Consider the following 26249-nt stretch of genomic DNA (forward strand, 5'->3'; position numbering starts at 1 on the left):
GCTATACCAGCTTCAACTCTTCTGGGAAGGCTTTCTACAAGGGTTAGGAGTGTTTATGGGAATTTTTGACCATTCTTCCAGAAGCGCATTTGTGAGGTCAGACACTGATGTTGGACGAGAAGGCCTGGATCACAGTCTCCGCTCTAATTCATCCCAAAGGTGTTCTATCGGGTTGAGGTCAGGACTCTGTGCAGGCTAGTCAAGTTCTTCCCCACCAAACTCGCTCATCCATGTCTTTATGGAGCTGCTTTGTGCACTGGTGCGCAGTCATGTAGGAACAGGAAGGGGCCAAACTCCCCAAACTGTTCCCACAAAGTTGGGAGCATGAAATTGTCCAAAATCTCTTGGTGCTGAAGCATTAAGAGTTCCTTTCACTGGAACTAAGGGGCCGAGCCCAACTCCTGAAAACAACCCCACACCATAATCCCCCCTCCACCAAGCTTTACGCTCAGCACAATGCAGTCAGACAAGTACCGCCAAACAACCGCCAAACCCAGACTCGTCCATCAGATTGCCAGACAGAGAAGCGTGATTGGTCACTCCAGAGAACACGTCTCCACTGCTCTAGAGTCCAGTGGTGGCGCTTTACACCACTGCATTCGACGCTTTGTATTGTGTTTGGTGATGTAAGGCTTGGATGCAGCTGCTCGGCCATGGAAACCCATTCCATGAAGCTCTCTACGCTGTTCTTGAGCTGATCTGAAGACCACATGAAGTTTGGAGGTCTGTAGCGATTGAAAGTTGGTGACCTCTGCGCACTATGCGCCTCAGCATCCGCTGACCCCGCTCTGTCATTTTACGTGGTCAACCACTTCGTGGCTGAGTTGCTGTCGTTCCCAATCACTTCCGCTTTGTTATAATCCCACTGACAGTTGACTGTGGAATATTTAGTAGCGAGGAAATTTCACGACTGGACTTGTTGCACAGGTGGCATCCGATCACGGTACCACGCTGGAATTCACTGAGCTGCTGAGAGCGACCCATTCTTTCACTAATGTCTGTAGAAGCAGTCTGCAGGCCTAGGTGCTTGGTTTTATACACCTGTGGACAGGGGAGTGATTGGAACACCTGAATTCAATTATTTGGATGGGTGAGTGAATACTTTTGGCAATATAGTGTGTATATATATATAGAAATATATATTCATATCTACAAATATTGTCTTTTATTATTTAAAGTCAGCCAGCCTTAAGAAGTTACAGTGAAGGACACTGAAGGTTCTGAAGATTGGATACATTCATGAAGGTGAGGGGGGGCTGGGGTACTGCAGCATATCAGTAAAAACAAAATTTAAATATTTGCTCAGATTTGCATGAACACGATTAAATTTATTTGTTTTATAATGGAGATTGTGGATTATGTTGTTACAGTTGGTAAAACCTTCTTTAATCTCTCTCTTTTTCGTCTCGCCAGGACCTTCTCAGGCCACGTTCCCATTTCTGCTTCCTGTGTCTGCTGGGCTTCTCTGAAAAGGGTCTCACATAACTGGGCTCCAGGAGAGCATAGCTGCTGGTGCTGTACTGAATCTGCGTCCAGTCCAGAACGCCGCCGGGCGGGAAGTAGCAATTGAGAGTGAAGTAACACTAAATGTCTCCAACAGAAAGAGCCGAGTCCCAAACGTAGACGTCGGACACCTGACCCTCAAATCCTGATATCGTTAATTCAGCCTAGTCAAAAAACACCTACAGAGGGAAAGACAGACCCCAGTATTCATACTGAAATGTTTGTTTACAGTCATGACATACTGAACTGTATTTTTAAACGCAGCACCAAACTGTATTTTTACAACAATGCATACAGCAGAATAGCACTGTAATCAACAGTATCCTCTTTTCTGAATATTACATATAGATACAGTTCAGGAAATAAAACAGTTAACACAGCTAAGAGTTTTAAAATTGAAGTTAATTTTAATGTTAAATACTTTTAAAGACTGAAAAATCCCAACAAAAGAATCAGTAGTTTCAGGCTAACAGACTCCTCAGTGACTTTGTTTACATCTGAATCATTTAATTTCATTTAATGCTGTTTTTTCGGAAATCTGGTTTCCCTTTAACATCTTAAGTATCAAGTTCAGTTCAGATTTAAATCCTAAGTTCTTCAACATCTTATATTTTCTAAACATTCCTCAATTTTGTAAGTTGTACATTTTCTAACATCCAAAGTCCCGAGTTCCTTAACATCTTAAGTCCTAGGTCCCTAACTTTAAAGGTTTTTAAAATCTCAGGTCTTAAGTTTTGTAACATCCTAAGTTCTACATCCTAGTCTTTATAATATCTTATAAGTCCTAGGTTGCTTAGCACCTTAAATTCTTAGTTTATTAATACCTTAAGTCCTACATTTCTAATATCTTGAAGTTGGTAACATCATAAGTCTCTAATATCCATCCAATTTCTAATTTTCTTAAAACCTTAAGTCCTAAGTTCACTCATTTTTTTAATATCTGTGGTCAGAAGTTCTGTAACATGTTAAGTTACTTACTAAGTAAATCAGTATCTTAAGCGCTAAGCCTTTTAGTAACAGCCTGGTCATCACCTGTCCTCTGGCGACTCCTTTGCGGATGCTCATTCTCCCATCAAACCACAGCTGGGCCATTCCACTGCTGGAATCCCAGGTGAAGCACCTGTTCCTCCACGGCCACAGCTGCAGAAAAGATGGCACCATTGCGAACGTCTCAAAGCTCATAGTGTCACTATTTACATTTAAATAAATGGTAGAGGAATCCGGTCCCGTATAAGAGACTCCATCAGTGCTGTTCCCAAACGTGAGCTCAACGCTGTAGTAGAGTTTCTCAATCAGAACCCTCAGGCAGACGGTGAGTCCGGTGATGTTAGAGGGAGCGTCTGAACGGAACCGGACTTCTCCACCAGACATCACGCTGAACATCTGTCCCTGTAGATCTGATTACACAGAGAAGAACATCAGCGTTACACAAAACAGATTTAACATATTTCAAATATATACAACCCCATTTCCAAAAATGTTGGCGGGGGCATGTTTACCACCGTGCTGCATCGCCTCTTCCTTTAACAACACTCTGTAAGTGTTTGGGAACTAAGGAGACCGACTGAGGAGATTTCCACTACAGAATTATGTCTGTTTTTTCATGTCGGCCATACAGTATTGGTTTTCAGCCTTGTCCCTTACATACAGAGATCTCCCCCGATTCTTTTAATGATATTATGCACTGTAGATAGATAGATAGATAGATAGATAGATAGATAGATAAACAGGCACACAGATGCAGAGATGATGAATGGCAGTGCTGGAAGCTGGCAGTTGCTCACTGCACTGCTCTGCTGCACAGTCATTTAAAATGTTTCGAGTTTTTGGATGTTCTGTGTTGTTTAGTGTGCTGACATTAAGCATTGGTTCTACTGATTGTTACCCACATGACTACCTCATTCATGCTTACTAAATTTGGTGTAATTTCCCCACATCAGTCAAGAGGGGGTGTTGTGTTGCTTTACACTGACACTATGGGTCTTAACTAAAACTATAGAGCACATGATCACCTGTAGTCCCAGGGCCCACCAGCAGGTGGGGTGTTAACTCCTGCTTTGTTGGAATGAAAGCCTGCAGCCATACAGGCCCTGTGTGGATAAGAGTGGTGACCGCTGGCTTAGATGGTTGTGCCACTTGAGAGTCCTTCACCACTGACCACAAATAGTCTAAAGGTTGCAGATGTGCCAGATTTGTTAACAGCATGTACATGTCCTGGCCACTTTATCAGAAACCCCTCTCTTGTAGCTCCAACTTGGTGGTGTACAGTTAGACACTGTAGTCAATCTGTGTTAGCTTTCCATTAGTCCTTCATTATGTTCTAAGAAGATTTGCTTAAGTTCTCTATGTTACTCAGTACTTAAGTAGCTTTTTAAGCTGCTGCTTTTTTACTGTTACTTTTTTAACAGGATGGGTTCAGGATTCTCCACATTTCTGGAGGTTTTGCACCTATTAAGTGGACTGAGCCCACCACAGATTCACTGACAGCCCACTGTATCCTACATTTCAGATTACTGACAGAGAAGATTTGTCTCCGACACAGTGAGGTGGGAAAAAAGAAAGAGAAAGAAGGACAAACGACACATCTTACTTCCGTTTTGCCACGAGGCTGTTTGTCCTTCTGCTGGAATCACCACAGCGAAGCACATGCAGAGTAGAGCCCAGACCATCATGAAGCTTCAGAGAAGATCTTCAGCTCAGAGCACTGCTGTTCTTATTCTGTCTGCAGCTGAGAAACAGACAGCAGGTCAGACCGACGATGGCTATCTGAGTAACAGGAAGTGAAAGAAGGAATTTGGACACATCCTTATAAAGTCATGTCATTCTGTAGCTGGTTTCGCATTCATATTATCAGCTCTGGGACTGAGCTGTTTTCCTCTGGCATTTTTGAAAATTGCTGTTATCTCCCTTTTGGTAAACAAAAATTTTCTACTGTACATTTTGTCCTGCGTACATTTTTTCTTGGAATGAAACATGAGGTCGTTTAGCAGATTAAATATGAATATCGATATAAACATGCTACAAGCAAGCTAATTCTGCTGTGCACTGAAGTGATGTCACATAAAAGTAAGTCTACTATTTAACCTTATCACTGTGGTATGGACCACTCTACCAAACCGCACTCCCACACTAAAAACAATAACGTTTTCAGAGCTGAGATATTTACAATAGATTGTTATGACCTATTTAAACTCAAGACAATAGAAATATTAAACAATACATAAAAACACATAACTTACAGGGTACTTTCTATTGGGAGGAGTCTGCCCCAAACCCTAACCCCTAAATTTACACTTGTCAAAATAATATTACATTTTTTGTCCTCAGTATTTTTCTAAGATCTTTTTTTTCCTTTTAAAGTGAAGTTGAGATATTTATATTTATCATGAGTTTAATAAAAAATAATCCACAAGATGCTGTCTTACGTTTTCATGTCACGAAACACAGAATTTTAGTCTGTATGCAGAGCCTTATTTTACCCACATTCCTGCATTTTAGAGCAGGAAGTGAGGCTGCACCCCACCCCCTCATGGCCACATGGTGAGCAGTTAGATCCCATTGTTTTGAAGTTAATGTGTCCCAAAGTCTGAAAATCAGTGTGGAACATTAAGAATTGTTACTACTGAAACATACATTTTTTGTTTTTCACAATTTTCACTGAAGACAAAAGGATTTTAGTTTAAAGTCCAGTTAAAAGTCCCCAAATGTGTTTTAACTCAGACTTTGAACCAGTTCAGCAGAATAATCCACACACCAACACCAGCTACTCAAACTGCGGCGTGTGTGTTGGGTATTTTGGTGAGGTCAGTGTAGTGCCCCACAAATTTAGCTCACATGTAGTATATTAACAACCTTGCAATTCACAGCGTCTGAGAGAAATATATTTGTACAGGAAAACACACCAGCTTTGAAATGTTCTCTGCTGCTCTGCTGGTGACACTGTGCCAAACCCACACTGGGCACACACTGTAAAAAATGATCATCGGTTCAAAATTATTTCTTGTGGTAACAAGTTAACTAGTTTTATTAAACTTAAATAAATACTTAGAATTAACGCTTCTTTTAAGCAGTGTCATTTTTTTGAGTTGAATAAAACTAGTTCATTTGCTTGCTACCACATGAAGTAATTGTTTTAGGTTGAACTGATGAACATTTTTTACAGTGTTGGGTAGAAAACAGAAAAATATGCAGAGCAAGCAAAGACATGGAGATCCACTGATTTAAAAACACTAATAAGTAGCTCCCCCTTGTGGGAGTTCATGATGCAGCTCTAAAAACATTTTGAAGAGAGAATTATTCAAAAGTAATTTTTTTTGTTTTTTTCCCACTTAGTGAATGCAATCCACCCCTTAGACCAAATATATAAAATTATTTTAAAATTTTAAATGATACATAATCAAAATATGTCTTTTTGCATTTCTAAATATAGTACAGTGTTTTTCTTATGTATTCCGATATATTACAGTAACTAAGCAAATGAAAGCTATAAACTAAGCCAAGATAAGAAGAGTTATTTATATATCACAGTTCAGCTCCCTTAAATTTTGCATACAAATGCAGACCAGGATGTAGTGGAGGTTCCTAAAAAGTGGTTTTAATTAAGCAACACAAAACAAATCACAGTAAAACACCCCAATGTTTGAAACTCTAAATATAACAAAAGCACACAAAAACTGACAAGAAAATCAGCACAGAGAGAATAAAATACCTACAAATAGCAAAGCAGAATTCTCACAGAAGCTACAGCAGACATTTACCCCCACTGTACTGACGCTCTGGCGCCCCCTGCTGTTCAGGTGAAAAATGTAAATCCCAGAACATGCATCCGAAAATGACATGAACATGTTAAATTCTCTTTGCCTAAAATTTTTCTTCTCTTTCGCTTTCTTTTTTCTTTCTATATATTAAATTAACTTAAATAATCCCCCATCATGTTTAAGGCCAGGAAATCCTCTTGTGTAGTATGAAAGCTCTGTTAATGTCCACCTGTAGTGGAGTGGCTACATTCTTCTCAGTTTAGTCCACCTTGACATTTCATGTCATTAAACTTTTCACATGTAAGATTTTGTAAAACTCTAAGTATCCATAGGAACCCTGTAAACATCACACTCACTCATTTAATATTGTAATGAAATGCAAATTAAATGAAAAGTAAAGGGGTAATTGTAAGAATTTTTTGATGTATTCCCAATGCCTTTGAGCACAGAAGTGTCATCACCAATATTAGGTCATCCACCAACATGAAGTGCACAGGAAATGATGTCATGGAGAAAGTACATAGGTTTGGTGATCATAAGTTTGACCAATCAGACACCAAACACACATGGTACCATGTAGAACAATGGACTACTGTGTGTTTGCCATCCTCTCCTCATAAATCAGAATAAGAATGATGTCCTGGTGCTGTAAAATAAAGAATAGAAGAGAATAATAAGATATAATCAGTACAGTGTGATAAGAAAGTAAGATATGGGACAGTAAATAGAGAAACAGTTCAAAATATATTTTGATGTAATTGAGAAAATTTGCATGCTTTTGGATGAATTTAAATGTTTTAAGTATTGAGTAGTCTCTCAGTGACTAAGAAAGTAAGAGAGATCCTGTTCATACCTGGTATTAACATCTTGAGTGATCTGATCACAAGTGAACTGCAAAACATAACTGTTTAAACTCTGCATTTTCATGTTTCAATTGTTTCACCACTGAACACTTATGATTTGAACACTTATCCTCCCTGAAGACCTATGAACTTGTCCAAGGATGTGAACAATGACTGGTTGGCATCAAACTTGTAGTGTTGCCAGTCTCCTGTCATAGACACTGCACAAATTTATGGCACTATGATAGCCTAATCCATCATGAAAGACAAAAAATATTGTGTAGTCTAATCCCAGCATTTTAGTAAAAAAAATCTGGAGAGCAGATAAATTTAGCCAGACTGATGGCTGAGACTGAGATAAGTCAGAGATGATTAAAAAATGTCTTGAGTGTAGAATCGAATCTGAGACCAGCCTTGAGTACTAAAGCCCTACTAAGCACCTCTGGAGGTGATCTGATTGATCGGATTACAGTGCTAAATGTTAATATTAAACAAAATGTGTGTGTATACAGAGAGAGCAACATACTGTAGTGTCTCCAGTTTACAGTGTTGATCCTCCAGTAGAGCAGAGAGCTCCTTTATTGCTGAGTCTCCTGGTTTATTCCATTTCAGGTTCAACTCTCGCAGATGCGATGAGGTGTTTGATTTCAGAGCTGAAACCAGAGCAGTACAGCCTTCTTCTGTAATACTGCAGTGTTCCAACCTATAGAGAGGAGTAAAACTCTTCAAACACTTTAAGATTAACATACCCAAGCACAATAAATGTATCTCTGTATATGTGTGTGGTCCTTATTCACTGTGATGAAGTGATCTTACTCCAGCTTCTCCAGTTTACAGTGTGGACTCTCAAGTCCAGCAGAGAGCAGCTTTGCTCCTGAATCCTGCAGAAGTTCATTGTAACTCAGGATCAGTTCTCTCAGACATGAGGAGTTTGAGCTGAGAGCTGAGGATAGAACTTCACAGCTCTTCTCTGTGAGATTACAACGCCATAACCTGGAGAAGTAATGATGATGCATTATAACAATCCCTCTCTCTCTCTTTGTCTTATACACAGATAGGACGAGACCCAGGCCAGGCCCTTAGTATGTTTTTACAGCTATTTTCTGTAAACCTGTACATTAAGGAATCTTGTTTACTCTGAAAAAACATCCTTTTTGTAACCTATTTCTATAAATTCAACAGAGTCTGACAGATTTTAATGAAATGGTAAAGAAAAATGCAGAGAAAAAGCCAGCTGAAGTCCCTGAAAACATGGAAGTGTGAGCACCTTATAAATGAACTGCTTTTTTTTAAAAAAACATTTTGTTTACTTCTTTATACACACATGTAATATGATATAAACATATATATTGACCTCCAACATGGAGTGATGGATGGGCTAAGATAGGAACTGCTGTAATAAATCACAGAAATAGGTTAAAATGTGAGATTTTAAAAATTAAATTATATGTGAATGTAGTCACCTCAGTGTCTCCAGTTTACTGTGTGGATTCTTCATTCCAGCAGAGAGCAGCTTCACTCCTGAATCCTGCAGGTTATTGTTACTCAGGTCCAGATCTCTCAGACCTGGGGAATTTGAGCTAAGAGCCGATGCCAGGGCTGCACAGCTTTTCTCTGTAAGATTACAATCCCGCAACCTGGGAGAGGGATTTATACATCATAACACTGCCAACACAAGCACACACACTCACGCATGGCCTCTTTGGCTGAAAAACAAACAAAGAAAATATATTAAAACTGTGTGCTTGTGTTCATAAACAGTCAGTAAGCCAGTAACTCACTGTAATTTCTCCAGTTTACAGTGTGGATCCTCCAGCAGAACAGAGAGCAGCTTCACTCCGGACTCTCCTGGTTTATTACAGTTTAGGTTCAGCTCTCTAAGCTGAGAGAACATTGATTTCAGAGAGGAAGCCAGAACAGCACAGCCTACAACAGTAATACTGCACCATTCCAGTCTGCAGAGAAAAAGAAAAAAAGATCTCAGACTTCAAATCAAAATCAAATCAAATTTTGTCACACCATGCTTATACAAGTGCAAAGATGAATCAAAATTTTGAGTGCCTTGAGTGCATATTACATGCCCCATAAAATACACAAAATACACAAGATTTACATACTACCATACATGCTATGCAACACTAACATCCAAGCTATCATATTGTCATGTGTCATATACACTGTACAATACATACTATCATTAATAGCCTGGACATAATAATAAACCCTGATTAGATGCTGCACAATACCCAGAACAGAAATGAGTGGGGTGTCAGTGGGTGGTGTACAGTATGCAGTGAACTGTCACATGGCAAACACAATAAAGCACAATGTGACTTCCGGATTGTGTGGTGGTAAGGGTGGGAATGTCATTAAGGTTATGAGTTCAAGGGGAAAATAAAGAGTTTTGCCAGAGATGGACTGCCAGGTGACGAGTTATACCTGTTTCAACTTCTGCCTGTAGATCAAAAGGAGCTGGATGGAAAATTGATCTGCTTTGCCAAATGAAGCTTGGAGGGCTGTGTTAGCATTCCAGAAGAGAATGTAGGTATGGCCAAGTGCCCAGTATTTCTGTGTTGCAGGTGATTTCTCTCAGGTTTGTGTACATGCACTAATACTAACAGATTAACACACACAATCACACACTGTAGTCTGTGACTGTGGGAACAACATCTACAGTGATAAGGAGATGATCTCACCTCAGTATCTCCAGTTTACAGTGTGGATTCTCCAGTCCGACAGAGAGCAGCTTCACTCCTGAATCATGCAGGTTATTCTTACTCATGTCCAGTTCTCTCAGACTAGATTTTTCTAAACTGAGAGCTGAGGCCAGAGCTGCACAGCTTTCCTCTGTAAGATTACAACCACACAGCCTGGGAGAGAAATTTTGAAATATGTAATTTACATGCTAAACATTTCCAAATTTCACCCCTTAATTATTACTGAAAAAGACCCTTATCACACACACACACACAAACACACACACACACACACAACAGTGATGATCTCACCTCAGTGTCTCCAGTTTACAGTGTGGATTCTCCAGTCCAGCGGAGAGCAGCTTCACTCCTGAATCCTGCAGCTGCTTATTGTCACTCAGGTTCAGTTCTCTCAGACTTGAGGAGATTGAGCTGAGAGCTGAGGCCAGAGCTGCACAACTTTTCACAGTGAGATTACAGCCACACAGCCTGAGAGAGAAAATATGATCAAAACACTTCCTATTCCTACACATATGCACACACACTGTTTGTTTGTGTGATCTTATCCACAGTGATAAGGTGATTATCTCACCCCAGTATCTCCAGTTTACAGTGTGGATTCTCCAGTTCAGCAGAGAGCAGTTTTACTCCTGAATCCCACAGCAGTTCATTGTAACTCAGGTTCAGTTCTCTCAGACTTGATGAATTCAAGCTGAGAGCTGAGAACAGAGCTGCACATCCTTTCTCTGTGAGGTTACATGCGCTCAACCTGGAAAAGAAAAAAATATGATACAATAGAACAGTGGCTTCTCTCTTTATAATACACACATATACACACACATTGGTTAACATTCAGTAATATGAATATTAAAACTGTCTGTATTTAAAAAACTCACTGTAGTTTCTCTAGTTTACACTGTGGATCCTTTAGTAGATCAGAGAGCAGCTTCAGGCCTGACTTTCCAGGTTTATTGTAGTTCAGGTTCAGCTCTCTCAGTTCTGATGAATTTGATTTTAGGGCTGAAACCAGAGCGGCACAGCCTTTATCTGTAATATTGCAGCGTTCCAGCCTGAAGAGATAAGGAGAAAACCGGTTTCACCATCTCAGGCACATGACTGCTATGTAACATTACAAACAAAACTACAAGAAACACATACAATCTCTCCATCTCAGGCACAAGAATACACCAGAACAGAGGTGGCAGCATACCTCCAAAAGAAGTACACTTTAATGAATTCAGTGCCATACTCCATGCATAATCTATGATAGCATTAAAAACAGATGAGTTTTATGTATAAATCAAATTAAATGCTAAAATCGCATGTGAAAATGTGTGAAAATTCTATCAGTTCCATATTTATGAATGAAAACCTGCAGCCACATTGACCCTTTGTGGCAAATCCTATTGACCCCAATTCAGATGGCCACAGAGAAGAATGTAAGGGGCACATATACAATTGTAGTAAATATTCAGTATATCCAGTACAGTACACAAGTGGTTTCTCTTAAAATATTAATATAATGAATCAGTTTTGAAAGTGTATTTGTTAATTCTGAATTAAGAGCTATACATGCAATACATCTTCAGAGTGTGTATGCTTTTGCTTGAGCCTGTTTTTTGGTCCATTTCTTCAAATGAAAATACCCACACAGCTTTTCTGGAGGCTTGTACCACTGGTAGCAGTCTCAAAAGACATTCCTCTGATGAGCCATATTTACTGAGGTTGAACTCATTCCTGTCCTCTTTTGTGCTGAGCAACACAACCTGCACAAGTGACCACTGAATAGTAGAAAGCCTGGTTCCATGGAGACGACCATCACCTCTTCTACTTAGGTATGTTTGGACTTGCCACACTAGAGAAAAGTTATTCAGACAATGCAACAGATTGAAGGATTTATCTAGAAATAAGTATATACTTGAGCTTTAAATTGTAGATTTATTCTTCAGAGCAGTCTTCAAAAGTCATAAAAAGTTACATACCATTTTGGATTTGTGCTCTCTCTGGAAAAATATAAACACAGTAACCATTAATTAATATGAACACAAGCAGAAAAAAACAACATTCATTTTATTTTCTTGGGGAAGGGGGTCAGGATGGTAAACAAAGTGTGGTTTATTGCAATTTGCTGCAGTTACACTATGCAATGTAAGCAGTATAACAAGAGGCAGAAATTCCAATTTTAAAATATTATTAGGTTATGTATATTTTATCATATAAAACTGAGAACCACAGTAGTCTGAGTTTAATAGCTGTCTCAAATGTATTAATTACAACTAATTTGTTGTCCCATTTGAGAAAATATTTATTTAAATTGTAGTTTCCTGGACCATGTATATTCAGCTATGAGTGCACTGCTTGTGACTGTAGACCTGTAGATTTATGATCATCCTATTAATATAATGGGGACAATATTGTATACATGATAAACAACATCTTTTTGGATGTAGCACATCTTTTTTTAAGGTTAACATATTTTTGACGGATTATGTCAGTAACAGAATTAAGAGCCAGAGTTAGTGAAACCATAGCCTAGATTGGTATGCATATTTTATTAATTCTTTTCATGCTTTTTATTAAAGCATAATTTCCACATCTGTTTAGTTTTTCTTAATTGTTTAGATGCATTTATTTCTCAGCACTTTAAATGCAAATACTGATGCAATAAAACCATTTCTCACAACAACTATTCAGGGATGTCTCTTTACTCTTTAATAAGCACCACTTTTATCAACTAACACAAATCTGAAATTTATATAATGTGCAAAATGATTAAAAACAAACTGAAGTATATTGATAAACCTGTGTCAATATTGCTTTCTATCAACAACCCTGCAGGCCTGGCAAAAAGGGTGCTAAATGTTGTTTCACGTATGTATTTCTGGCTGAAAGTTGACTTCTTCATCACAGCTTTTTGTTCTAATTTTCTGTTCCACCTTAAATAGAGTAGCAATTACATTCTGGCACCTGTACAGGATGTAACTGCAGCACCGTTTAAGAAAAAAATGGGAATTTTGGTTAAGTAGCCAGCCTTACCAGTTTAACAGACAAAACTCATACCTGAAGAACAAATCCCTCAGTAATACTTTACAGCAATGCCACATTTGTATGTAGCTGTTAGCCAGATGAACCCTGTGAAAGTTCTCACCATTTATCTGAATGGACCCTTCACTACTGATATGAAGCAGTACATACATAACAGCAGCCTATAGGAAGGAATATAAATTCTACAGGCCAAAAATGTAAAGCTTCAACAAATTGTTAAATTTTCCATTTCATTCTGAAGCTCACCGAAAATGTATTCAGAATACAGAAATTCAGTATGTGTATTCAGTCAGTTTACATTTTAAAAGGGTAGTAATCAGGATAACGTCTCACTGTATTTGGGAAAAAAAAGCTAAATTCCACAATTACATGAAGTAGTTAATTGCCTGAAATTACACAACCCAAGTAAGTAAAAATAATTCAAACCAATTGAGGCACATTTTTCATTCATCAAGGTACAAACAATGTAAATGTGCCCTCAAAGGTACAACAGTGGTTTTAAGGTCTAATTATGAACCTTAAATAAGTTTTTCCAGGTGAAAATTTCGTATTTGTACCTTTTCATAACCGAATGTTTTAAAACAGAAAAGTAAAATAAAAGCCTGCAGACGAGACGGGGTGTGTGGAGTCAGTACAGCTTAGAACATATCATTTCAGTGGATTATGGCACAGTTATGTTCCCTGACTAAAGGTATTGAAATGAACCCTTGAGTCCACCCCAGAGTCCATCCACTAGAGGAGCACTGACCCAGTGACTGTTTACTACTTTTATTTCTGAGAGTGAAGGAATCTGTAGTTTTACATTACTGGTAAAAGTATGAGTAAGCTCAGTGTGTTCTGTGTTTATTTTAGAGTAGACAGTGTTTTTTGTAGATGCTAGTTTACCTCTCCAAAAGATAAATCCCATTTGTCCAAGAACTCCTAGAGCAAGGACTGTAATCCAAACAAATGCAGTCTTCCAGGCATTGCCTACATTGCAAACAAAAAGTTCCCATTAAAATCCCAGCCCCAAAATCATAGTAGTGGAATTACTATTCAAAATGCTAAGCTGAAAGATGGTGATTTAGTAAAAGATTTAGTTCTGCTTATAAAAAAATAACCCAGGTTCCAAAAGAAAGGGAAAAAGCAAGCAGACAAAACTTTATAGTTTTTTTGAAGATTCATTTTCAGTGCTTGTCTGGAAACTTTTTTCCTCAATTTAGTCGTATCCAGTTCCACCAAAAAGTTCCATCTCCCTCTATTGCACAATACTGCCAAGCTGAGAAGGTTTCAAGTTTCAAGTTTATTTGTCATTTACATAACATGTCAGGACATTTATGCATTGAAATGCTTGTGGTGAGGCTCAGATAGTCACTCTACAGAAAGTAAATAAGTAAAAGTAAAATATAAAAAAAAACTGAAAAATATTAAATATACACAACATATACCTAAAATATAAAGAAAATATACAAGCATGAGCTTTCTCAGAGACATGAGAAGCTCCAGCACATCTGTTTTCAAACTACATTACTTTTTGATGTCAAAGATCTTAGCTTGCAGATAAAATTGCTGACCATAAATATAATATGCTGTTTACTACTTAGATGTATTTGAATACTTCTGTTAAATGGTTTCAGCTGTTTGACTTACCTGAGATGGTAATATCTGCCTGCATCATGTGATCCCTCTGTTTCACTCTGCAGTGGAACCTGTCGCCGTCATTGTTTGGTACAGTGATGCGATGTTTCACACTGAAGCTCTCTGTGTCTCTGTGTGTCTCTGTAACTCCAGTCAGGCTGTTTCCATTTCTGTCCAGCCACTGAAGATCAGGTTTAGGCCACCAGCCTTTAGTTTCACACAGTAAATTGACCTCACAGTAAACTGACCTCTCCACAGTAATCTCTGGGTGGGTTCCAACAACTGTGGATAAAGTAATAACAACATGGATTGTGCATATACACATATGGACAAACATATTGGGACACCTACACATTACACCTACAGGAGCTTTTATGAATCCCATTCTAAGTTAATTAATATGGAGTTGCCCCCCTTTGCAGCTCTGACAGCTTCCACTCTTCTGGGAAGCTTCTACAAGATTTTGGAGAGTGTCTGTGGGAATTTTTGTCCGTTCATCTAGAAGAGCATTTGTGAGGTCAGACACTGATGTTGGACGAGAGGGTCTGGCTCACAATCTCCGTTCTAGATCATCCCAAAGGTGTTGGATGGGGTTGAGATCAAGGCTCTGTGAGGGCCAGTCAAGTTCTTCCACACCAAACTCACCCAGTCAGGCCTTTATGGAGCTGCTTTGGTCACTGGGGCTCAGTCATGCTGGAACAGGAAAGGTTCTTCCCCAAACTTGTCACACAAAGTTGGAAGTGTACAAGTGTCCAAAATGTCTTGGTGCTGAGTCATTAAGATTTCCCTTCACTGGAACTAAGGGTTCTAGACCAACCCCTGAAAAACAGCCCTATATCATCATCCCTCCTCCACCAAACTCTACAGCTGGCACAGTGCAGGCAGGCAGGTAATGTTCTCCTGGCATTCACCAAACGCAGACTCTTCTATCAGACTGACAGATAGAGAAGCTGATTCGTCACTCCACAGAATACGTTTCCACTGCTCCAGTGGCAGCAGGCTTTACACCACTCCGACCCCCCAAGTGGGGGCTCTTGGCATTGTGCATTTTGATCTTAGGCCTTTGTGCAGCTGCTCAGCCATGAAAACCCATTTTGTGAAGCTCCTAATATGCAGTGCTTTTGCTGATGTTGCATCCAGAGGCAGTTTGGAACTCTTTAGTGATGATTCAACATAGGATAGACACTGCTCTTCAGCACTTGGTGGCTCTACTCTGCGAGTTTGTGTGGTGTACCGCTTCGTGGCTGAGCTGTTGCTGCTCCTAGATGCTTCTTTTTCACTATAATAGCACTTACATTTGACAGGGGCAGATCTAGCTGGACAGAAATTCCACAAACTGACTGGCAGAGGTGGCATCCTATGATGGTGCCATGTATAAAGTCACTGAGCTCATCAGCTCATGCTGATTACACCAAACTCAAAGGCTTAAATAAAGAAAGAATAACAGGAAGAATAACATCTTAGCATTTCTTTGTTATTAAAACTACCAAAAAATCAATTATACCTTCAACTCTCACTTGGACGATGCAGTTACCAAACACACTGTTCCCATTCTCAATTGAACATGAATAGTTTCCCTCATCAGACACTCTAACTTTGGACAGAAGCAGTGAGACATTGCCTTGTGGTAGCTCATCTTTAAATAAAGCAGTCCTCCCTCTGTAAAATGGATCTTGGTCATTGTTTATTTCCTTGTTGTGTTTGTAGAGATGCACTTGCGAGTTTAGTCTGGACCACTCAACTCTCATGTTCAAAGCACTGGTGTTGGGTTGTAAAGAGCATGGCAGAACTACATCAGATCCAGCTGGGGCAGAAAGGGCAGTATCTGGACCCCTTACCTGGAGCTCCTCTGTAAAGGGAAACACATCATGCTGAAAATAAACATTTATCAAGTTATTCACAAGTACATGATGTATAGACACAGATGAGTGCGTAAAGGTAAAATACATATCAGGGATGGGATGAAGTGCAATAAAAGTCATGGGCTGGAGGTTAGGGAACCAGCCTTGTGACCGCAAGGTCGCCAGTTCGATCCCCTCAGACGGTAGCACGTGATTGAAGTGTGCTTGTGCAAGGCAGTTATCCCCGAACTGCTCCCCGAGCACTGTGGATAGGGCTGCCCACCATTCTGGGCAAATGTGCTCACTGCCCCCTAGTGTGTGTGTTCACTAGTGTGCATCAATGTTTTAATGAACTGATGGGTTAAATGCGGAGATCTAATTCCTCTGTGTGCAAACACAGTTGGCTAATGGTTCTGAATTCTTAGAATGCAGTCAGAATACAGAAATTAAGTGTCCATATTAAGGCCCAATTCTTCTGTCTCCTTGCCCCTTGGAACTGAGTTACAGGATGCAGTGGTTGAAATCTTCCCAACGAAACGGAACAACCCTCAAATAAAAAAAAGCATTACTTCATTAATAACTACTGCTGCTGGGCTTTAGTTACATTTAGGGCATCATATGTCTTCAAAGAGGGGGGCAATTATTTATTACAACCCACCACTAATTCTTCAATGATATGAAGCTGAAGTCATTTTCCTGTTCCACCTTAACTGAAGCAGCAGTTACATTCTGCCACTTCAGGCATTGGTACTGCTGGACTATTTAAAGAGTAGCTCCACCCTAAGACCTTTTTTTTTCATTATTAGCTGAAATGCACTGTTTTGTACTAATAAAATATACCAGCTTTGCTTAAAATGTAAACACATCTTTCCAAACTGTAAAATATCATTTTTATCGTGGTCAGTTCTGCCTCTGCAGTGCCCTCTCTGGTTTAACTCTGCTTTAGGCGTGGATGATGTGTCTTCATACTAGAGAACCATGACACGTCACAGTATGCAAATCAGTCACACAACGTTACCGCCCCCGATGACGCTCTACTCGTGCTGCACTCAAATATGAAACACGCACTGAGCTAAACACCCCCAGCACCACCTCACAAGGTTGCGATATGCCAGCTGTCTGTACCAACTGTAAACAACCCAGTTAATCTGAGCTTAGTTTGTAATAACATGTTGGACTGATTAAGTGAGGATTCTTGTCTCCACAAAGCTGCCAGTGTTGCATCCGATTCACGCTTCCCTTCACAACTCAGACCCTCGGGCGTGACTCACTGAACAGAAATCAGCGGCAAGCAGCACTGAAACTATGGAAAGCGACACGGTTCAGGAAACATTAACATTAAATAGTCATTGTTGCCGACTGTGTCAACCTTTCATCCATACAGCCTTTCTCAGACTTTTTGTTTGCTTTCTGTTCCAGTGCTGCTTGCCGTTGATTTCTGATCAGTGAGTGCGGCGCCCGAGGGTTCGACTTATGAAGCGGAATGTGAATTTGAGAGGGAACTGAACCGGATATAACACCGGTAAGTGCCGTGAACAGCTTGCACAACGGATTTCGGACCACTGCAGGAAACCCTGACTGACCGGTGATGCAGTATGCGACCTTGATGTCAAACTGAATGAAACTTAGACAGGGTTTAAAGAAATCCACTTTATTCATTTGGAATTCAGTGCATCTAAGAAATCAGGACTCTGGTTATATCGATTATGGACATGCTGAACAGATCATTAAATACCAGCTGTCACGGTTTTAGGGAATGTTCTACCGTTCGGCACCTCTGCCGCTCCCTGCTAATCATTTTCTGGCACTACATTAACTCTTTGGCGGCTTGAGTCAGCGGCTCATACTTTTAAGGCTTGAGATGCACTGCCTGATCAGAAACATGTTCCCTCGTCGAAGATGGAGAGGGTAGTAGAGAAAAATTGTCAGCTCCCTAAGACTCTCAGCTGCAAAATTGCTGTTTGATTCTGTCACTCTCCATATTTTCTGGTAGCTAACGTACGCTAGCTCTAAAACCACAGCAGATTTTTTGATGTACAGTAACTGTGTTAATGTCCACTGAACTAAATCGCGCAGTTCTTTGTTCTATGTACACTCATTGGTTTTTATTTATGTCTTGTTTTTTTTTGTGATATTACACCAATAAGCCACAAGTGTTACAGTAGTTATGATGCAGAGCAGGTAAAATCCAGCCTTGATTGGTTCACTGCTTTAATAAAACGGAGAAACCTCAGCACATTAATACAGAATACCATGTATGTGTGCAGTCAAATGTATATTGAATGTTTTATAATGACTTAAAATGGGCCTCAGCCTTGTTTTACTACCCATTCTATAATTACCGATTCAGTTTATGAAGAGATGATAAAACACATGCATGTGTCAAAACAGCTTGTCTTTTCCATGTACCAAAGTATAAGATAAGTATAGGAAAAGTATAATAATAATAATAATAATAATAATAATAATAAAATTTGACTGAAGAGCTAAATATAATAATAGATTGAACAATGTTTGAATATTACATTGTGACTGTGTTTATCTAATTGAACAAATCAGCATTGCGTCACAATAACAAAGAACTTTCTTCCGGGTGGATGATGCTGGACTGATTTAACAGGATTTTGTACTTGATTCTTGGAGTGTTTTTAACCAGAAGCAGAACTTTTTTCAGTGAACTTAAGAAACATCTAAATACTGATTTAGTGTGCACCTCTACATATGCATTACTGAACTAGTAAACTATTTGCTCTTAATGTTTTCGCTGATATTGATAAACATGTGAGTAACTATAATATATACTAAAGCTGTTCTGGTGCCGTTAAATTCTATTTTATACTCTGAAAACTTAACACCATTAGCTGGACTGCTTGGGGTTCATTTTCTCTCATCTAATTATGAGCAGCACTAGCCATTGATTTTCACTGCAGTGTTTCATAAAAACAGATGTTAATAAGCAGCCTTTATTTTATTTGCTATGATAATACTAAAGGTTGTTACATTAGCACCAAGCTAAAATGCATTCACTGGGCTTCTGAAAGCTGGAAAATGGGAAAAGCTGAATGCTGAAGCAGTGTGTTGCTGGGTATCCACGTTAGCTCGTTCTCTGGTCCTGTTTCCAGGCCATAGACAGGGATGAGGGGAACGTTTTTACTTTAAAACATTTTAGAGTCAGGGTTAGCTGCTCTGAGGTGACACCCAGTCACTTTAGTGCATTTTTGCATCTCTCTCTCTCTCTCTCTCTCTCTCCTTTTTAAAATAATTTTATGGTGGACATGTTTCAGCTCATCATGATTTTGGAGAGTCAATATACCATTAAGCATGTAAAAAGCATAAGAGGTAGAAGTTCCTCTTCTATCCTCACTTTATTCCACATATCCTACATTTATTTACACAATGTAAAATGTGCTTGCTGTGCTCAAATAAGGAAGAAGAAGATCCACTTGTGAAAATGCATAAAAACACACTTCATGCTAGAAATTTATGTTTCTTTTCCAGTGATATGTGAAATTCTGCTTATTGATGCTGTTAATAGTTTTGGTTTTGCAAAAATGTCTTTTAATTGAGTTTACCTGAAAGAGTGTAGTGGAGGAACAGAGCCATCACACAAATGCACTGCATTTCTGAAATAAGAAGAACAAGATAATAAAGGTTCACTTATAGTTGTAACAGTAATATGTGTTCACTCAAATATCCAGATTTGATCAAACTGTAGCAGCACTGTCATGTGGTAATAAGTAAACCAAAGACAGCATAATACTCATTTGTACTGTAGGTGTATTATGTTTTATATTTCATTTAATAGGCAAATAGACTCTTAAACTAACACCTTCTGTACACAGGCATACAATGTGGAAAGTATACATAGCTAAATGTCTACATTGAACATTGAACATAATTTATTCTAATTTACAGGTTGTGAGATATTTACCAACTACTTTACCTGTTTTTGCCTGTGGTCATCTACACATGCTGAATTAGGCAATGTGTCACATATCAGGAAATGGATACCATGACATTTTAGTCCCTTTCACTGATGCTAAATGGATGCAAATAGCGGCCCCTTGTGGAAGATATTCCTCCTGCTAAAGATGAGATCGCATCTCAGAACAACTATAGAAAAGCATGTCATGAATATCTGAAACAGCACTCTGTGGTAAAAGATTGTAAAAATGTGTATGTGGCATAAAATGACATTACAACTGATAATAACATCACATCGTTATTTTGAAATCATTAATGGTAACATGAATGGACATAGTTTGTCATGACAACATATGAAATGTGCTATAACATGTTTATAGCATGGTTATGTCAATGTTATGTAGTGGAATGTTGCTAATATGTTAATTAGACATAACGTCCCTTATTCAGAAAGAGGTGTGAGGTAAATTACATGAGTATTTTTAAAGAAAATATAGGGTTAAAAATGCCTACAAAGTTCATCTTTGTTGTTAAGCCGTTCCAAAACCATTATGTGACTTCACATACTCCAATAAATGAACCTGTTGTGAATATTGATTAGCATGAAACTAGTTTATTTAAAGAAAATATTATATTGAGTAGCATAAATAAAAGAATATGAATTTCATTTCTGTTTAGTCATTTGGTAAGTTGTTAAGCATAATATTGAAGGTTTAATCTAAAATTCATAACTCAAATAAAATAAATAAATACATTGGGGCACAGGTTTGAATTTTGCATGGGTACATTATTCAAATAGATGATTGTTTTTTAATGGAAATCCATGATATGACCAGACAGGCTCTATACTGTTGGATTGTACCTTATTGATCCAGCAAGGTAAATCTGTCATTTTGCTGCTTAACTAAGCTCAGTATGGAAGCAGCTTAGCAACACCAACAGAGAGGCTTCACTCAAGGTCACAATCAGGAATACCCAGACAATAGTGGGATTTGAACCCACAACCTTCTGCTTGCTGGCTCACATCCCCTACCACTGCATTGCTTTTTACCAAAGCACTTTTTTAATGATTTTTTTTTTTGCAATATATGTGAATTGGTGTGGGATGACCCAAGTGCTAATTCCATCACCATGTGCAGTGATGGCTCAATCACTGCTAGCTTGATGCAGATTTGGGTGGCATGCATTTGTAATCTTGAGCTCTAGATGAATATAAATTTTCTTAAATACATTAAAGCTGAAGTTCTGTTGAGAGGCCTCAAATCCCAACTTTTCAGACTGCCTTATGTTTATACTAGCATGAATGATGGGTCTGTTAAACACACAAAGGTTGACAGAAGTTATCTTGACTCTACAAATTCACTTTAATGCTGCATCACACCACTAAATCAGCCTTCTTTCATGTTTTGCTTCAATTCTGCATATTTAATAAGTTTATTTATTTATTTACTCATTTATTTATTGATACATGTATGTTGCAATGTGAATGTAAATGCAATGTAAAACAAACAGACAAAGTCAATAAATAAGACAAGTCTTATAAAAGGATCCAGTGAATGTCTGATTCTGATGGAAATATGAACAGGTGGACAGTAAACAGGCTGCTGACACACCTTAAATGCAAACTGTTTCCAAGTGTAGATCAGGACAAAAGAGAAAGTAGCAAGCAGGTTTTGACACGTAGTGCATAAACAGAAGTGCATGCTAAACATTCAGATCAGGGGTGTAACTGGAAAAAAAAACTACCCCATCCAAAAATAACTTTCAATTAATAAGAAATGACTAATGTTTATTCTGTTTTTATGTTTGCTCTAAAATGAGTAGCCACTCCACCTAGTAGCACCTAATGTTACATGTTTGTTAGATTTCCTACTTTGATTATGTATATAATTTGTCAGTGAAGTTACAGTTAGAAGAACACAGGTCTGATTTCTGACTTCTCACTGCACTCAAATGGATCTGTTCAGTTCCATCAACAGCACCACTGTATTCATTTAATGAAGGACTGATAAGATAAAATATGTATTGGATAGTAACTGTGATTGCTGGACTTCCCACAGGGAAGCTTAGGCACATGGTTAAACTAACAAATAAACACTTACTGCCCAGATAAATGAACATTTTCTCAGATGCCTGAGACCTTTGCACAGTAGAAAATATACTATTATACAGTATTATTGTTTATTTGCAACAAATAACTGTTAAACTGAATGTATAAATGTATATTGTAATCCCAAAAAGTTAACTAACTAACTACCATACCCAGCCATGAAGTATGACAGTACCATAATCACCTCAGTCACTTGTATATTCTAGTGTAAACAATGCTTTGTTCACATATTAATAGATGTTGCTGGGCTTTGCTCTAGTTTAGTGTATCTTTAGGGCAACTTACATCTAAGCTTAGCACAGTTACCACTAAAATAGTAAATCTAAATCAATTTTGGATTATTCATTTGTCAAATAGAGCTTGAAATTTGGTAAAGTGTATATATATATATATATATATATATATATATATATATATATTTACACTCCTATTATATATTTATTTAAAAAAATCTTGAAATTGCAGTATCTTTTTGCAAAGTAAACATATTTTAAGGGATAAGCCAAGAATTAAATGGATGTAGCCTGACCTCAATGCTGTAGCCTAGACTGACAAACGTATCTTAGGTAATATTACTTAGTAACAACTTCAGTTAAAGCTTATTTTCCATGCTCATTCATGATACAGTAGGTTCTACATTATGTCCCCTAGTGGGTGTTATGTACCTATACATATATTATTAATTTATTCACTGCAAATTCCATCAAAGACTCAGGTGAGACCACTGTAGTTTAAACTAAGGTGGCTCCAGCTAATGTGGGTCAGACTGCTGTGGTCCGATTGCGCTGCAGTGGTTTTGGGAAACAGTCATTAGTTGGATGTTTGTTAGGCCTACACTAGACGATTTTTTGCCCGATTTTTTTCCCTCAATTTTCTCCTCAATTTAGTCGTCTCCAATTCCACCCACTAGTTAGGACTCCCCCAATCACACAATACCACCAGTGCTAGGAGGGTGAAGGTGAGCACAGGCTTCCTCCGAGACCTGTGAAGGGCCACCACATATTTTCGAACTGCCGTTCACGCAATGTCACTGGACATCCGAACGCGCTTGGTGGAGACACCAACCACCAGATCTGTTACATCGGCTAACAGATGCCTGCACTGACTAGCATCGCGTTGAGCGAGCTGAGCGGGTCAGAGGAGCTGCGAGTAAAACACAGGAAGAGTCGATGTTTATAATGTTGATCCAGATCTGGTCACTGTCTTTACAGCTTCAGCTTAGCTGCCAGTTTGTAGTGAAATATTTCTCCAGCTCTCAGTGAATCAGCGCTTCTCAACCTTATTTTAAACCCCAGTTTGAGCTTTACTGCACATTAAAGCCCAAACAGGTCCAGTAAGTTCAGCTCTGTGTGAGTCGTGAGATCTGAGGAGATCTGGGCGTTTGATTTCTTATTCGTGGCCCAAACTCGTGCGTTAAAATCTCTCTTTGCCTTGTTGTCTTGTCTGAGCACCTCACAACAAAAAGACAAGATACTCTGTGACAAACTGATGTTAAGTTTTAAATCTGTTAAGATTTTAAAGATCATGTACGCCCAGCCTTAGTTTTACCCATCATGCTATGTTAGTTCTATGGTGACTTGCAGTAAGTAATGCAGTATTACTGATATATGGTGATGACAATAAGTCACTGTGTAGTAAGACCAGAAATGGAAGTTCAGCAGAAACACTGACGAGCACATAAATTGTGGCCTGTGCCAATGTTATGGCACATTCTATTCCAAATAAACAGTAGCTGTGTATTAAAATGTACTGAAGTGTGCTGTCTGTTGTCACCCCTCCCCCGCTCTTGCTCGTTCCGCCCGCTCTCCTCCTCTCCCACACACCTGCAGCTCCTGCTAAATATACTCCTTTGTTTCCACTGTGAGTTTGCAAAGTCTCTGTGTATTTCGCCTGAGCTCTGAGCCTGTTTCTTATGTTTGGTTTTGACCCTTGTTTTTCTCTCTGATTTCAAGTTTGGATCTGTGTGTATGTATTTTGACCCCTACCTGTTATGACCTTGAGTATCTGAATGCCCCTAATAAAGTCTCTGTTTGTTTGCAACCTGCCTCAGCCCCTACGTTACATCTGTAGAGAATGTGTTCACTAATTTACACTTAGAACATCAAAAACAGCATGTAATTAAACTTCTGCGCATGACTACGTTAGTCAGCTCCAGGTTCAGTGCGGCTCAAACAGCTCTAGGTTCAGTGCTTGATGAATTATTGCTGCGCTGTCCCACATCTGAGCTTCTCTAAATACTGACCCCTAACCATCAACACACAATCCTGAACAGGAATACAATCTACTGCAGTTTCAGTCCAAATTCTGACCTTTCAGAAAACACAGCACAGTCAGGTACTCACTGCAGTGGCCTCGATGTGTTCTCCTCTCTGTTTCTGATACTCTGTTCTGAACCAGCTTGTCCCGTTTGGTTTTCTCGTGATTCTTCTGAAGGTGGAGACTCTATAATCAAGTTCAGCAACATATCTTTACATGCACATACCAGTGGATGGTGTTTCAGAGGCCAATTGAGCCACCACAGAGTTTTGGAAGGCAGGACCCAAACGCTAAGCTTCTGTGTGATTGGAAGGTATTATTGAAATAATACATTAAACGGTGGATACCGGGGCTCGAACCCACGCCGGCGCGTTGATAAACTGGCACTCTACCACTGCACTATAGAGGCCATGTCACGTGGTGCAGGAAGGGTTCGCCTTAAAAGGGAACGCCCGAAAACAGGTGGAAAAGGCAGTATGAAAAGCCACCTACTAAGGCTTAGGCAGGAACAGAACAAGGGATGCCAGGGGAAAGACTGGCTCTCTCAAACACTGAGGAAATGATAACTGAAAAAACACTTTCCCAACAGAAGAGAATGCATGAAGGAGAACGAAAAGGAGAAAGGGACAAACTTGTCCCTTCTCTAGCTTTACATTTAGTTTTTTTTTTTTTTTTTTTAAAGGAAGCTCTTATAAAGCCCCCTGAGCAGATGTGGCACATTTGGCTGGATTGGGTCGTTGACTCCCCGTGGTGGCCGGTGGTGGCCTAGCCCTGGAGCCAACCCTTACACTGAATATAACTCTGAGGCATTTTAAACCCTATTCTACAACCCCCTTTCCAAAAAAGTTGGGGCACTGTGCAAAATGAAATAAAAACAAAATGCAATGATGTGCAAATCATTTAAACCCTATATTTCATTGAAAGTAGTACAAAGACAACATATCAAACGTTGAAACTGAGCAACGTGTTCCAAAAAGTTAGCTCTGTAAGCGTTTGGGAACTGAGGAGACACTGCTGTAGTTCTGAAAGTGAAATGTTTTCCTGTTATTGATAAGTAAAGACAGAGTGTTGCTGGTAGGGGTCGAAGCATTTCAGATGGAGGAGCACTACGGAACGGGGTTAACACAGTTAATTCCACTCTTCTTAAAGTGAAAAGGCCTTCATTATAACATAGCTATGAACAACAAATCTCTCAATGTGTTATAACATCAGGGAGACTCAACTTCACAAAAGTGACAGATAAAACAACATCTGCTTGGTCACATGACTGCCTGGGCTTCATAATGCCGTTCAAAGAACTCACTAGAGATGCTTTGAAGAGTAAGATGAAAAAATAAGTGCGTTCCTGAGGCAAAGTTTCACCTTATTTATTTTTATGTCTGCATGACACACTATAAACAGCCGAAACATATTTACAGGATCCACAATTTCCGCCATCAAAAACCTTAAAAAATACTATATGAAATATATCCTTTGAGGACCAGGTGAAAAAACTGCCACTGGTGTAACATGTTAAGTATTTTTTTTTTCATGCAGTAGTGGGAAAAACATCAGAAGGACATTTAAAAAGGGAAATTTAGATGCAGGAATGCACTTTCAATTTTTAAACAATAACAAATAGGAACCAAATGTGTCACTGTCATTCTTTATTGTACAAC

At 38.9% G+C, this 26249-nt stretch overlaps 1 protein-coding gene and 1 pseudogene across 5 annotated transcripts; both read right to left on the reverse strand.

The window, feature by feature from the left end:
• Positions 1-1385: 1385 nt before the first annotated feature.
• Positions 1386-4737, reverse strand: LOC118803928 (annotated as a pseudogene).
• Positions 4738-5943: 1206 nt separating this feature from the next.
• Positions 5944-24913, reverse strand: LOC118803930 (ribonuclease inhibitor-like). 5 transcript variants are annotated; one of them, XM_036564483.1, is made up of 16 exons: positions 24678-24912; positions 19874-19924; positions 15965-16309; positions 14473-14742; positions 13729-13812; positions 11781-11801; positions 11449-11653; positions 10695-10868; positions 10391-10567; positions 10111-10287; positions 9799-9972; positions 8884-9057; positions 8566-8739; positions 7919-8095; positions 7629-7805; positions 5944-6906 (listed from the first exon to the last, which is right to left on the reverse strand). In XM_036564483.1, the coding sequence occupies exons 2-16, from the start codon at positions 19920-19922 to the stop codon at positions 6882-6884; spliced, it is 2403 nt and encodes an 800-aa protein (XP_036420376.1). In that variant the 5' UTR covers positions 19923-19924; positions 24678-24912; the 3' UTR covers positions 5944-6881. The 5 variants fall into 5 exon arrangements, with proteins under 5 accessions (XP_036420376.1, XP_036420372.1, XP_036420373.1 ...); XM_036564479.1 differs by adding an exon at positions 20245-20386 and having other exon boundaries at positions 5944-7805; positions 24678-24711; XM_036564480.1 differs by adding an exon at positions 20245-20386 and having other exon boundaries at positions 5944-7805; positions 24645-24711.
• Between the last annotated feature and the right edge of the window lie 1336 nt (positions 24914-26249).

Source organism: Colossoma macropomum, unplaced genomic scaffold, assembly GCF_904425465.1.
Source record: "Colossoma macropomum unplaced genomic scaffold, Colossoma_macropomum, whole genome shotgun sequence".
Taxonomy (NCBI): Eukaryota; Metazoa; Chordata; class Actinopteri; order Characiformes; family Serrasalmidae; genus Colossoma; species Colossoma macropomum.